Source organism: Nomascus leucogenys, chromosome 3 (genome assembly GCF_006542625.1).
Source record: "Nomascus leucogenys isolate Asia chromosome 3, Asia_NLE_v1, whole genome shotgun sequence".
Lineage (NCBI taxonomy): Eukaryota > Metazoa > Chordata > Mammalia > Primates > Hylobatidae > Nomascus > Nomascus leucogenys.
The window spans coordinates 95,952,377-95,967,938 of NC_044383.1; the positions used below are offsets into that span (position 1 = coordinate 95,952,377).

Sequence of the window (15,562 nt, forward strand, 5' to 3'; positions counted from 1 at the left end):
TGGTTTTTTGAAAAGATCAACAAAATTGATGGACCGCTAGCAAGACTAATAAAGAAGAAAAGAGAGAAGAATCAAATAGATGCAATAAAAAACGAAAAAGGGGATATCACCACCGATCCCACAGAAATACAATCTACCATCAGAGAATACTACAAACACCTCTACGCAAATAAACTAGAAAATCTAGAAGAAATGGATAAATTCCTCGACAAATACACCCTCCCAAGACTAAACCAGGAAGAAATTGAATCTCTGAATAGACCAATAACAGGTTCTGAAATTGTGGCAATAATCAATAGCTTACGAACCAAAAAGAGTCCAGGACCTGACGGATTCACAGCCGAATTCTACCAGAGGTACAAGGAGGAACTGGTACCATTCCTTCTGAAACTATTCCAATCGATAGAAAAAGAGGGAATCCTCCCTAACACATTTTATGAAGCCAGCATTGTCCTGATACCAAAACCTGGCAGAGACATAACCAAAAAAGAGAATTTCAGACCAATATCCTTGATGAACATTGATGCAAAAATCCTCAATAAAATACTGGCAAACCGAATCCAGCAGCACATCAAAAAGCTTATCCACCATGATCAAGTGGGCTTCATCCCTGGGATGCAAGGCTGGTTCAACATACGCAAATCAATAAATGTAATCCAACATATAAACAGAACCAAAGACAAAAACCACATGATTATCTCAATAGATGCAGAAAAGGCCTTTGACAAAATTCAACAACCCTTCATGCTAAAAACTCTCAATAAATTAGGTATTGATGGGACGTATCTCAAAATGATAAGAGCTATCTACGACAAACCCACAGCCAATATCATACTGAATGGGCAAAAACTGGAAGCATTCCCTCTGAAAACTGGCACAAGACAGGGATGCCCTCTCTCACCGCTCCTGTTCAACATAGTGCTGGAAGTTCTGGCCAGAGCCATCAGGCAGGAGAAGGAAATAAAAGGTATTCAATTAGGAAAAGAGGAAGTCAAATTGTCCCTGTTTGCAGATGACATGATTGTATATCTAGAAAACCCCATTGTCTCAGCCCAAAATCTCCTTAAGCTGATTAGCAACTTCAGCGAAGTCTCAGGATACAAAATTAATGTACAAAAATCACAAGCATTCTTGTACACCAATAACAGACAAACAGAGAGCCAAATCATGAGTGAACTCCCATTCACAATTGCTTCAAAGAGAATAAAATACCTAGGAATCCAACTTACAAGGGATGTGAAGGACCTCTTCAAGGAGAACTACAAACCACTGCTCAATGAAATGAAAGAGGATACAAACAAATGGAAGAACATTCCATGCTCATGGGTTGGAAGAATCAATATCGTGAAAATGGCCATACTGCCCAAGGTAATTTATAGATTCAATGCCATCCCCATCAAGCTACCAATGACTTTCTTCACAGAATTGGAAAAAACTACTTTAAAGTTCATATGGAACCAAAAAAGAGCCCGCATCGCCAAGTCAATCCTAAGCCAAAAGAACAAAGCTGGAGGCATCACGCTACCTGACTTTAAACTATACTACAAGGCTACAGTAACCAAAACAGCATGGTACTGGTACCACAACAGAGACATAGATCAATGGAACAGAACAGAGCCCTCAGAAATGATGCCGCATAGCTACAACTATCTGATCTTTGACAAACCTGACAAAAACAAGAAATGGGGAAAGGATTCCCTATTTAATAAATGGTGCTGGGAAAACTGGCTAGCCATATGTAGAAAGCTGCAACTGGATCCCTTCCTTACACCTTATACAAAAATTAATTCAAGATGGATTAAAGACTTATATGTTAGACCTAAAACCATTAAAATCCTACAAGAAAACCTAGGCAATACCATTCAGGACATAGGCGTGGGCAAGGACTTCATGTCTAAAACACCAAAAGCAATGGCAACAAAAGCCAAAATCGACAAATGGGATCTCATTAAACTAAAGAGCTTCTGCACAGCAAAAGAAACTATCATCAGAATTAACAGGCAACCTACAGAATGGGAGAAAATTTTTGCAACCTACTCATCTGACAAAGGGCTAATATCCAGAATCTATAATGAACTCAAACAAATTTACAAGAAAAAAACAAACAACCCCATCAAAAAGTGGGCAGAGGACATGAACAGACACTTCTCAAAAGAAGACATTTATGCAGCCAGAAAACACATGAAGAAATGCTCATCATCACTGGCCATCAGAGAAATGCAAATCAAAACCACAGTGAGATACCATCTCACACCAGTTAGAATGCCATCATTAAAAAATCAGGAAACAACAGGTGCTGGAGAGGATGTGGAGAAATAGGAACACTTTTACACTGTTGGTGGGACTGTAAACTAGTTCAACCATTGTGGAAGTCAGTGTGGCGATTCCTCAGGGATCTCGAACTAGAAATACCATTTGACCCAGCCATCCCATTACTGGGTATATACCCAAAGGACTATAAATCATGCTGCTATAAAGACACATGCACACGTATGTTTATTGCGGCACTATTCACAATAGCAAAGAGTTGGAACCAACCCAAATGTCCAACAACGATAGACTGGATTAAGAAAATGTGGCACATATACACCATGGAATACTATGCAGCCATAAAAAATGATGAGTTCGTGTCCTTTGTAGGGACATGGATGAAACTGGAAAACATCATTCTCAGTAAACTATCGCAAGGACAAAAAACCAAACACCGCATGTTCTCACTCATAGGTGGGAATTGAACAATGAGAACTCATGGACACAGGAAGGTGAACATCACACTCCGGGGACTGTTGTGGGGTGGGGGGAGGGGGGAGGGACAGCATTAGGAGATACACCTAATGCTAAATGACGAGTTAATGGGTGCAGGAAATCAACATGGCACATGGATACATATGTAACAAACCTGCACATTGTGCACATGTACCCTAAAACCCTAAAGTATAATAAAAAAAAAATATATATATATATATATATATATATATACAATGTATTGTATATTTCAGGATAGCTAGAAGAGAGGGCTTGAAATGCTCCCAATACATAGCAATGATAAGTGCTCAAGGTGATGGATATCATAAATACTCTGACTTCATCCTTATACATTCTATGTGTGTAACAAAATATCACAAGTACCCCATAAATATGTACAAATACCAATTTAGAAAAGCCCCAAAATCTATATTCATAAACAATATGGTATTACGTAGCTGATTAGAATGAGACCTGTTATTTTCTCTGAGGTCTTTTTTTTGTAGTGTTGCTTATAAACATTTAAAAATTTGAGCTATTTTCTTTAAACCAATTATTTAATGTGGTTAGAAATATAGGTTGTGCAAATGCAATTGCAGTTTTTGCTTTAAAAGTAATGGCAAAAACACAACCATTTTTGCACCAACCTATAGTAAATAATATTTACTACAGCTAAGATAAATTACAAGTAATAATATGATTGATTTTCATACATGACCTTGGGGTCATATCTCATTACTTTTTGCTAAACCTTTTTCAATTTATCACACACACACCTATAAGGCTTAACTGATTTTTGTTATTTATATTATAATTATATAGCATTATCTCCCCAACCTAGATCCTGATTATGGGATAAGCCAAACAGGCAGCCATCTGAAATACAAACTAGAAGAGGATTATAATATAATAACAAATAGAAAGCATTGTGATAATTAACTGAGGTCAATTCTCTCTAAAGTAGGATCACCCTTGAATGGATAGTAAAAAACAACAGTTCTTACAAAAATGAAACATTTTTGTTGAGTACTTTTGTCATCCAAAATTCTAAAACTGAATAGCTAAGGTATGATAAACTGCTGCTTACCAGGAAGCAGGATTAATGTTATTATCTAAAAATAAAATCCCTTAATTGCTTTCTGAGAAGTTAAATTATTCAGAAAACAGTGAACGAAAACCAAACAAAAAACTGTAGACAAGCAGGAGATATTTGTTGCACTTTAAAATCTAGACTTGTTAAATTTAAAAATCTGGATTGACATACTTTTTTCTTTTTTTGAGATGGAGTCTTGCTCTGTTGCCCAGGTTGGAGCGCAGCAGTGCGATCTTGGCTCACTGCAACCTCTGCCTCCCGGGTTCAAGTGATTCTCCTGCCTTAGCCTACTGAGTAGCTGGCATTACAGGCACGTGTCACCACGCCTGGCTAATTTTTGTACTTTTAGTAGAGACGGGGTTTCACCATGTTGGCCAGGCTGGTCTCGAACTCCTGACCTCAAGTGATCTGCCTGCCTCAACTTCCCAAAGTGCTGGGATTACAGGCGTGAGTGACCGTGCCTGTCCCAATATACATTTTTTAAATTAATAGGATATCAGTTTCTCCTGAACGCTACTAAATATAGGTGAAAAACATTTAAAGAATATGTCTGAAGGCCAGGCACAGGTGGCTCACGCCTGTAATCCCAGCACTTTGGGAGGCCAAGGTGAGTGGATCACTTGAGATCTGGAGTTTGAGACCAACCTGGGCAACATGATGAAATCTCATCTATACAAAAAATACAAAAATTACCCTGGCATGGTGGTGCATGCCTGTAGTCCCAGCTACTTAGGAGGCTGAGGTGAGAGGATCGCTTGAGTCCAGGAGTCAGGTTGCAGTGAGCCGAGATCGCACCACTGCACTCTGGCCTGGGCAAGAGAGGGAGATGCTGTCTCAAAAAGAAAAAAGAATATGTCTAAATAGGTACTTCATTACCTACTAGAACACCATATGTCACTCACTGTCCAACCCTGCTTCAACTTTGAGTGTTACATATAACTGCATTTGGATCATTTGAGAACAAATGGCCTATCTATACCAGAAACGGTTAAAATGTGAGTTAGAATGAAGAACTTTCATTGTATAACTCCAGATAGAAGCCATGTAAGAGGTTAATATGGTTTGGATCTGTTTCCCCGCCCAAATCTCATGTGGAATTGCAGTCCCCAATGCTGGAGGTGGGGTCTGGTGAGAGGTGATTGGATCATCGGGGTGGTTTCTCATGAATGGTTCAGCACCATTACCCCCTTGGTACTGTCATGACTGTAGTGAGTGAACGCTCATGAGATCCAGTGGTTGAAAAGTGTGTGGCACCTCCCACCTCACTCTCTCTTTCTCCTGCCCTGGCCATGTGATGTGTCTGCTCTCCCTTCACCTTCCGCCATGATTGTAAGTCTTCTAAGGCCTCTCCAGAAGCCAAGCAGATGCCACTATGCTTCCTGTATGGCCTGACGAATTGCGAGCCAGTTAAACCTATTTTCTTTAAAAATTACCCAATTTCAGGTATTTCTTTATAGCAACAAGAGAACAGATTAACACACAGTACAAACTTTCTGATAAGGCGTCATTAGAAATTAATATTTTGAGATCTCCGCTAAGGCTGGGGCAGATTTTTATGCTATTTGATAGAAATCGGAGAACACAATAATGGAAAAGTTTATTGTCTAAGTCAGATATATCAAATATCATACTTCCAAATAAATGCTATACAACAGCCTTGTCAAGGAAAATTTTTCTGAATTTTTTTGGAGTCATATAAAATTCAGTACTTTATATTCTAGAAGAGCTAGAAGATTTGTATTTAGCATATGATGAATATGACTCTTTAAATGACTTTTATGGGCTAATTATTTTCTCTTCTTAGAAACTTTGTAGAGTTTTATACTACTACTTCCCCAGAGTAACACCAGTAAGCACAGCTGTCTGCATAGATTAGTACTGCCAGGCACAGTGGCTCATGCCTGTAATCCCAGCACTTTGGGAGGCCAAGGTGGGTAAATGACTTCGGCCCAGGAATTTGAGACCAGCCTGGGCAACATGGCAAGACCCCCATCTCTACAAAAAATACCAAAACTAGCTGGGCATGGTGGTGCACACCTGTAGTCCCAGCTACTTGGGAGGCCAAGTGATATGGTTTGACTGTGACCTCACCCAAATCTCATCTTGAATTCCCACATGTTATGGGAGGAACACAGTGAGAAGTAATTGAATCATGGGGACAGGCCTTTCCCATGATGTTCTTGTGATAGTGAATAAGTCTCACAAAATATGATGGTTTTATAACAGGGAGTTGCCCTGCACAAGCTTTCTCTTTGCCTGCTGCCATCCACGTAAGATGTGATTTGCTCCTCCTTGCCTTCTGCCATGACTGTGAAGCCTCCCCAGCCACGTGGAACTAACTATAAGTCCATTAAATGTCTTTCTTTTGTAAATTGCCTGGTCTTGGTATGTCTTTGTCAGCAGTGTGAAAATGGACTAATATACCAAGGCAGGAGAATCACTTGAGCCCAGGGAAGTTGAGGCTTTGGTGAGCAGTGATTGTGCCACTGCCCTCCTGTCTGAGTGACAGATGGAGACCCTGTCTCAAAAACAACAATAACAGCAAAAACAAAACAAAACAAAACAAAAAACAAAAAAAGAGATTACTACCTGCTTTTTTGTATTTTCTTCCTCAACTTTGACATTGGCCTGAATTGCAAGCTCTTCAAGTTCTTGTTTGGCAGCTTGTTCGTCCTCAGAATCTTCCTCAAATTCAGGTCCCACTTTCTTTTCAGTTTTGAGTAGTAGTTTTTCTTGAAGAACTTCTTCAAACTGAATGTGAAAAATGTTTAATTTTTCTGCCAACTGTCTTCCACACATAGTTTTGCCAGAGCCCTGGGGGCCGACAAGGCATATTCTTAATGGAGGAGCCTGCCACAGGGGGTGGGTCAGGGAGGGGTGGGATAAAGGGAGAGTGAAGGAAAAGCAGTTTTGAGTAATTTAGAACACGTAAGACTTACTAACTGCCCTCCCTAAGACGGGGTGGGAATGATCACATCATGAACTCAAGGATGCTTAGACATTAGGATTTCAATTAACATAATTAGTTCCATCAACACTGGTCCTCAGGGAACACCAACAACCATATAAGATTATCTTGGTATCATATGCCAAAAGGCATTTAATAAAATAGTTTACTTATTTTTGTTTTTGACAAAAGTTTTAGTTAATACAGTATGGAAAGATACTTTCTTAGCACAATAAAATAAATCTATCAAACAGAAAGCCCACTAATAAGAAAAATTTAGAGCCTTCTCCATTTATTCCAGTAATCTCAGGACTCACATTGTATGGATCATCCACAGGATGCTGAAACAGTCAAGAACAATGGTGAGTACTCGAATGAAGCAGCAGCTAAGTCTTCTGTGATTGTGAGGAAATACTAAGAAATTGGTAGGTGACAGCAGCAAGGAGGAATGGGGCTTGTTGATATATCCGAGTAGGATAAGCCTCAAAGGGGCTGGAGTTTTTGCAAGGGGAAGGAGAAAAACTAGAATGACATGAAATTATATAGCTGCAGCCTCACACCATACTTTTAAATCACATTTTAAACCTCTCCGTGATAAAACTACCGGATTAACACCTCACTCACCTACCAGTTAAACGTCTGGCAACTAGGGCTGTCTGGTGCTCAGACTGTATTCAGGTACCCTATGGTAGGGAAGGAAAATGTTTCTGGAAAACCCAGTTCATTTTATGCTTTGCAAAACTATGGAAATACAGTCAGGATTTCAGGATCTTATTCATATGGATTCGTGTAAAACAAGGCAATAGATCACAAACAGCAAACCAGACTAAGCGGAAATTACAGCTGAAAACAACAACAGAAAAGGATAAGTGGCCACAGTCCTTAAATTGACCCCCAACACCAGTGGATTGGGGCTTCTTTGTGAGGGCACAACCATCCACATACTTCAGTAGTCTCGTCAGCACTATATAAAAAATTGAGGTTCATGAAAATGGCCCAAATTATACAGAAGAGCTTAGATTATGTTTCATGTGTTCATTTTAAGGCGGCATTGATATTATCAAAAGTAATAAGGCAATATATTGTGATGTATATATCTTGCTCCAGTAATCCTATCCCAGGGAGCTATAGCATAGCACAGTAGTAAAGTAATTCAAGAAAGCCGAAACACTTATAGCCAACTCATTTTCTACAAAAGCACCAAATAGATGGAAGAAACGATGGTCTCTTTAATATATGGTGCTGTGAAAGCTGGATATCCATATGCAGAAGAATGAAACTAGATCCTCATCTTTCACCATATACAGAAATCAACTCAAAATGGATTAAAGACCTAAATGGAAGACCTGAATATCTAAAGCTGCTAGAAGAAAACATGGGGGAGTGCTACAGGACATTGGTCTGGGCAAAGATTTTTCCAGGTAAAACCTCAAAAACACAGGCAATAAAAGCAAAAATAGACACATAGGATTACATTAACCTAAAAAAACCTCTGCATCACAAAGAAAACAACACAGTAAAGAGACAACCTACAGAATAGGAGATAAGATTTGCAAAGTATCCATCCAACAAGGGATTAATAACCAGAATATATAAGGAACTCAAACAGCTCAGTAGCAAAATATATATATATATATATATATATATATATATATATATATATATATATATTCTGATTTAACAATGGGGAAAAAAGACCTGAACAGACATTTCTCAAAAGAACACATACAAACGGACAACAGGTATATGAAAAAATGCTCAACATCACTAATCATCAGGGAAATGCAAATCAAAACCACAGTGAGATATCATCTCACCTCAGTTAGAATGGCTATTATCAAAAAGACCAAAAAAATAGCAAATACTGATGAGGATGTGAAGAAAGGGGAACACTTGTACACTGTTGTGGAAATGTAAAGTAGGAAAGCCATTATGGAAAACAGTATGGAATTTTCTCAAAAATCTAAAAATATGAGGGGTCTCCAAAAAGTTGATGGAAAATGCATATTATGACAAAACTATGCATGGATTCACTTTTTTTGCACTAAATAAACTCATATGAACTTGTTATAACATGTCTGAACAGGATCTAGTTTGAGGCACTAAGAAAGATAAGATATCAGTTTGAAAACAGCCCCTATCAGAGCAACATGAGTCCTGCTAAAATTGAAGTAGGAATAAACATCAAATTTATGGTGAAGCTTGAGAAGAAGAGTGGTGAAATCATTGATGCTTTATGAAAGTTTCTGGGGACAATGCCCCAAAGAGATCAGCAGTTTCCAAATGGACAATTTGTTTGACAAAAGGACAAGACAATGTTGAAGATGAAGCCTGCAGTAACAGACCATCCACTTAAATTTGTGAGGAAAAAATTTATCTTGTTTGTGGCCTAATTGACAAGGGCTGATGATTAACAGCAGAAACAATAGCCAACACACCTAGACATCTAGGTTGGCTCAGTGTACAATTTTTCTGACTGAAAAATTAAAGTTGAGCAAAGTTTCTACTCTATGATTGCCAAAACTGTTGCACCCAGATCATCTGCTGACAAAAACAGAGCTTTTGATGGAAATTTTAAACACATGGGATCAGAATCTTGAAGTATTTGTTTGAAGAATTGTAGAGCCATGAAACATGGCTTTATCAGTATGATCCTGAAGACAAAGCACAATCAAAGCAATGGCTACCAAGAAGTGGCAGTGGTCCAGTCAAAGCAAGAGTGGACTGGTCAAGCACAAAGGTCATGGCAACAGCTTTTTTTTTTTTGAGGATCAATGCATTTTCCTTGTTGAGCTTCTGGAGGGCCAAAGAGCAATAACATCTGCTTATGATGAGAGTGCTTTGAGAAAGTCAGCCAAAGCTGTAACAGAAAAATGTCCAGAGAAGATTCACCAAAGTGTCCCTCTCCACTATAACAATGCTCCACTAAAAAATGACTATTGGATAGCCATGGTAACAATAGCCACTCAACCAATTTTAAATTGGTTTAATTGATCAGGGTAAACTCACTTCAGGGAATACATTTTTGCAATCCAACCAACCAGTGTCAGCCCTCACTCTCGAAACTCAACCAGTCAGGATGGACTTACCCCTATAACAATTCTCTGAGTGTGAACCAGTCAACAGCAGCATCACTAGAGTAATCTTACTTCCATAGATGTCAACCCACTTATGCCTCTGAAAGTTCACCAATCCCTGAATTCCACTCTTCTCCAAAATCCTGTAAAAGACCATCATCCTGCTCTGCTCTGAGAGACTAACCAGAATGACTGGCCTCACTATAGTAAGGAATTAATCCACCTGTGGGGTTTGTTTGTGTTTGTGTTTTGTTTTATTTTTATTTCAGCTAAAAAGGCAGATATTAAGTGCTGGTTTGACACAAGTCATTACTAAAGAAATCAAAATAGATAATTATTTTATGTTATATTCCAAAAAGCTGTTCTTTGAACTTAGATATTTTCTTTATATTGTAATATCAGATTGGGGCTTTCACCCTTAAGTAAATTGATGGCGATTGGTAATCAGTCCCGAAAAAATCCTGTGGGAGCAATCATTAAGATAGGAATACTGTCTCACCTTCAATGGTTCTTCATGAGCCACATAGTCCTCAGGATGCTCCAAAAACTTTTCTTTAGCCTCAGCACTTGAAAAGTAGTAGATCTTTTCTCGATACTTGGCTGCTTCTTCTGTGTTTCCTGGTTGCAGGATGAAATTTTCTTTGAGGACCACTGGACAAAAGTGTTTTGTGTCTCCCAAATGCCTCTTTCTCTCCTTCATTTTATCTTCACCCTAGAAACATTATTCGAAGTTTGGAGAACATTAAATTAAAAAGTATTTTGATGCAGAGAATTTTTTAAAATGTTTCTTGAATAATATTTAATCTGTAGCAACTTGAAAACAATCCACAAAAAGCCAGTCCTTATATTATTTTAATTAATTAAAAATCACTTCTTCATATATTACTCCAAGTGCACATTCTAAGTTTCTTTATTTTCATGAGGAAAATAAAGCAGCACTGAGAATGAAGGTGCCCCCAGTCCTCTACCAACACAGATGTAATGAAAAACTCCGGGATGTGTTGATGCTGGGTCATTGTGAGGTCAGTTTCTAAAACAGAATTATTCCCTAAAAGTAAAAGCTGAGTCAAGGTCACAACGTCTTACCCATGGCAAATTAAATGAGAGATGCCTCAGGATTTACTTTGGTATTAAGTGGATATATGATCAAATAATAATATGGTAATATCCTATTTAGCTCAATTGAAAGTGTAAAATGTATTTTCATTTATGATAAAGAAAATATGTGCAAAGTCCATTAAGGATTCTTTCAATGTATTTAAAGCAAGGGAAATACACTTAAAAAATGTTTTTTATGATATAAAATGCATGCTTACTGTAAAAATATTCAAAACACATCACAACGTATAAAAAGTGAAAATCTCTTTTCACCTTTTTTCTTCCAGTACTATGTTAGCATTCTTAATAGTTTTATCTCCCAGACTCATTAAAAAAATCCTACCAATATGCCTATAAAAATAGATATATATTTAGGCACAAATAAAGTATTTTTAAAAATACAAGTGGAATACTTTACATACTTATTTACATCATACTTCTTTCCACAAAACAAGATACAATAAACTTTCTATAAAGGTGCAAAAATGAGACTAACCTTTCCTTTTATTGTTCTTACTTGATATTTATATCAGAATATGCAAGCCTTGGCTGGGTGCGGGGGCTCATGCCTGTAATCCTAGCACTTTGGGAGGCCGAGGTGGGGTGGATCACATGAGGTCAGGAGTTTGAGACCAGCCTGGCCAACATGGTGAAACCCCTTCTCTACTGAAAATATAAAAATTAGCCAGGCGTGGTGGCGCGTGCCTGTAATCCCAGCTATTCAGGAGGCTGAGGCAGGAGAATCACTTGAGTCCGAGAGGTGGAGGTTGCAGTGAGCCGAGATGGCACACCACACTCCAGCCAGGGTGACAGGGTGAGACTCCATCTCAAAAAAAAAAAAAAAAAATGCAAGCTTCAAAATGAGCTGGAAATTAATGATTTTTTTCCTATGATGTTCAAAAAACACAGAGACTTATGTAATCAATGAAGGTGTATGTAAGAAATGACCTATAAAGCCTCCCCCACCTATTATTTTGGTTTAGCTTTTATCTTTCTTCCTAAGCCCATATTTCAGTAATTGATTTTTTGGGGGGTAAAATCCTTTCAAGTCCTTATAATTTTTTTTCAGTTTTTTCTTTATTTCTTCCAAAAAAAAAAAAAAAAAGGGATACATGTGCAGAACGTGCAGGTTTGTTACATAGGTACATATGTGCCATGGTGGTTTGCTGCAACAATTGACCCATCCTCTATGTTCCTTCCTCTTACCCCCCAACAGGCCCTGGTGTGTGTTATTCCCCTCTTGGTGTCCATGTGTTTTCAGTGTTCAACTCCCACTTATAAGTGAGAACACGTGATTTTGGTTTTCTGTTCCTGTGTTACTTTGCTGAGGATGATGACTTCCAGCTCCATTCATGTCCCTGCAAAGGACATGATCTCATTCTTTTTTATGGCTGCATAGCATCCCATGGTGTATATATACCACATTTTCTTTATCCAGTCTATCATTGATGGGCATTTGGGTTGGTTCCATGTCTTTCCTGTTGTAAATAGTGCGGCAATAAACATATGTGTGCTTGTGTCTTTAGAGTACAATGGTTTATATTCCTGTGGGTATATACCCAGTAATGGGATTGCTGGGTCAAATGGTATTTTGGTTCCAGATCCTTGAGGAATTGCCACACTGTGTTTCACAATAATTGAACTAATTTGCGCTCCCACCAACAGTGTAAAAGCATTCCTATTTCTCCACAGCCTCACCAGCGTCTATTATTTCCTGACTTTTTAATAATTACCATTTTGGCTGGCATGAGATGGTATCTCAGTGTGGTTTTGATTTGCATTTCTCTGATGATCAGTGATGCTGAGCTTTTTTCATGTTTGCTGCCCACATAAATGTCTTCTTTTGAGAAGTGTCTGTTCATATCTTTTGACTACTTTTTGATGGGGTTGTTTGTTTTTTTCTTGTAAATATGTTTAAGTTCAACATAAATTCTGAATATTAGACTTTTGTCAGATGGGTAGATTGCAAAAATTTTCTCCCATTCTTCAGGTTGCCTGTTCACTCTGATGGTAGTTTCTTTTGCTGTGCAGAAGCTCTTTAGTTTAATTAGATCCTATTTGTCAATTTTGGCTTTTGTTGCAATTGCTTTGGCATTTTTGTCATGAAGTCTTTGCCCATGCCTATGTCCTGAAAGGTATTGCCTAGGTTTTCTTCTACGGTTTTTTATGCTTTTGGGTTATACATTTAAGTCTTTAATCCATCTTGAGTTAATTTTTGTATAAGGTGTAAGGAAAGGGTCCAGTTTCAGTTTTCTGCATATGACTAGCCAGTTTTCCCAGCACCATTTACTGAATAGGAGATTCTTTCCTCATTGCTTGTTTTTGTCAGGTTTGTTGAAGATCAGATGGTTGTAGATGTATGGTATTATTTCTGAGGTCTCTGTTCTGTTCCATTGGTCTATATGTCTGTTTTGGTACCAGTACCATGCTGTTTTGGTTACTGTAGCCTTGCAGCATAGCTTGAAGTCAGGTAGCGTGATGCCTCTAGCTTTGTTCTTTTTGCTTAGAATTGTCTTGGCTATACAGGGTCTCCTTTGATCCCATATGAAATTTAAGATAGTTTTTTCTTTTTTTTTTATTATTATACTTTAGGTTTTAGAGTACATGTGCACAATGTGCAGGTTTGTTACATATGAATCCATGTGCCGTGTTGGTTTGCTGCACCCATTAACTCGTCATTTAGCATTAGGTATATCTCCTAATGCTGTCCCTCCCTCCTACCCCCTCCCCACAACAGTCCCTGGAGTGTGATGTTCCCCTTCCTGTGTCCATGAGTTCTCATTGTTCAATTCCCACCCATGAGTGAGAACATGCGGTGTTTGTTTTTTTGTCCTTGCGATAGTTTACTGAGAATGATGTTTTCCAGTTTCATCCATGTCCCTACAAACGACATGAACTCATCATTTTTTATGGCTGCATAGTATTCCATGGTGTATATGTGCCACATTTTCTTAATCCAGTCTATCCTTGTTGGACATTTGGGTTGGTTCTAAGTCTTTGCTATTGTGAATAGTGCCGCAACAAACATACGTGTGCATGTGTCTTTACAGCAGCATGATTTATAGTCCTTTGGGTATATACCCAGTAATGGGATGGCTGGGTCAAATGGTATTTCTACTTCTAGATCCCTGAGGAATCGCCACACTGACTTCCACAATGGTTGAACTAGTTGACAGTCCCACCAACAGTGTAAAAGTGTTCCTATTTCTCCACATCCTCTCCAGCACCTGTTGTTTCCTGGCTTTTTAATGATGGCCATTCTAACTGGTGTGACATGGTATCTCATTGTGGTTTTGATTTGCATTTCTCTGATGGCCAGTGATGATGAGCATTTTTTCATGTGTTTTTTGGCTGCATAAATGTCTTCTTTTGAGAAGTGTCTGTTCATGTCCTTCGCCCACTTTTTGATGGGGTTGTTTGTTTTTTTCTTGTAAATTTGTTTGAGTTCATTGTAGATTCTGGATATTAGCCCTTTGTCAGATGAGTAGGTTGCAAAAACTTTCTCCCATTCTGTAGGTTGCCTGTTCACTCTGATGGTAGTTTCTTTTGCTGTGCAGAAGCTCTTTAGTTTAATTAGATCCCATTTGTCCATTTTGGCTTTTGTTGCCATTGCTTTTGGTGTTTTAGACATGAAGTCCTTGCCCACGCCTATGTCCTGAATGGTATTTATTGCCTAGGCTTTCTTCTAGGGTTTTTATGGTTTTAGGTCTACCATGTAAGTCTTTAATCCATCTTGAATTAATTTTTGTATAAGGTGTGAGGAAGGGATCCAGTTTCAGCTTTCTACATATGGCTAGCCAGTTTTCCCAGCACCATTTATTAAAAAGGGAATCCTTTCCCATTGCTTGTTTTTGTCAGGTTTGTCAAAGATCAGATAGTTGTAGATATGCAGCACTATTTCTGAGGGCTCTGTTCTGTTCCATTGATCTATGTCTCTGTTGTGGTACCAGTACCATGCTGTTTTGGTTACTGTAGCCTTGTAGTATAGTTTGAAGTCAGGTAGCATGATGCCTCTAGCTTTGTTCTTTTGGCTTAGGATTGACTTGGCGATGCAGGCTCTTTTTTGGTTCCATATGAACTTTAAAGTAGTTTTTTCCAATTCTGTGAAGAAAGTCATTGGTAGCTTGATGGGGATGGCATTGAATCTATAAATTACCTTGGGCAGTATGGCCATTTTCACGATATTGATTCTTCCAACCCATGAGCATGGAATGTTCTTCCATTTGTTTGTATCCTCTTTCATTTCATTGAGCAGTGGTTTTTAGTTCTCCTTGAAGAGGTCCTTCACATCCCTTGTAAGTTGGATTCCTAGGTATTTTATTCTCTTTGAAGCAATTGTGAATGGGAGTTCACTCATGATTTGGCTCTCCGTTTGTCTGTGATTGGTGTACAAGAATGCTTGTGATTTTTGTACATTGATTTTGTATCCTGAGACTTTGCTGAAGTTGCTAATCAGCTTAAGGAGATTTTGGGCTGAGACAATGGGGTTTTCTAGATATACAATCATGTCATCTGCAAACAGGGACAATTTGGCTTCCTTGTTTCCTAATTGAATACCCTTTATTTCCTTCTCCTGCCTGATTGCTCTGGCCAGAACTTCCA

At 38.4% G+C, this 15,562-nt stretch overlaps 1 protein-coding gene across 1 annotated transcript in view; it reads right to left on the reverse strand.

Annotated features, from left to right (window-relative positions):
- AK9 (adenylate kinase 9) overlaps positions 1-15,562 on the reverse strand; it is a 216,128-nt gene that overhangs the window by 61,777 nt on the left and 138,789 nt on the right. The window contains exons 25-26 of the mRNA XM_003255556.3: positions 10,362-10,574; positions 6,428-6,688 (exon numbers count right to left, since the gene is read on the reverse strand). Of these exons, the coding sequence (XP_003255604.1) occupies positions 6,428-6,688; positions 10,362-10,574 (474 nt within the window). The remainder of the gene's footprint in view (positions 1-6,427; positions 6,689-10,361; positions 10,575-15,562) is intronic.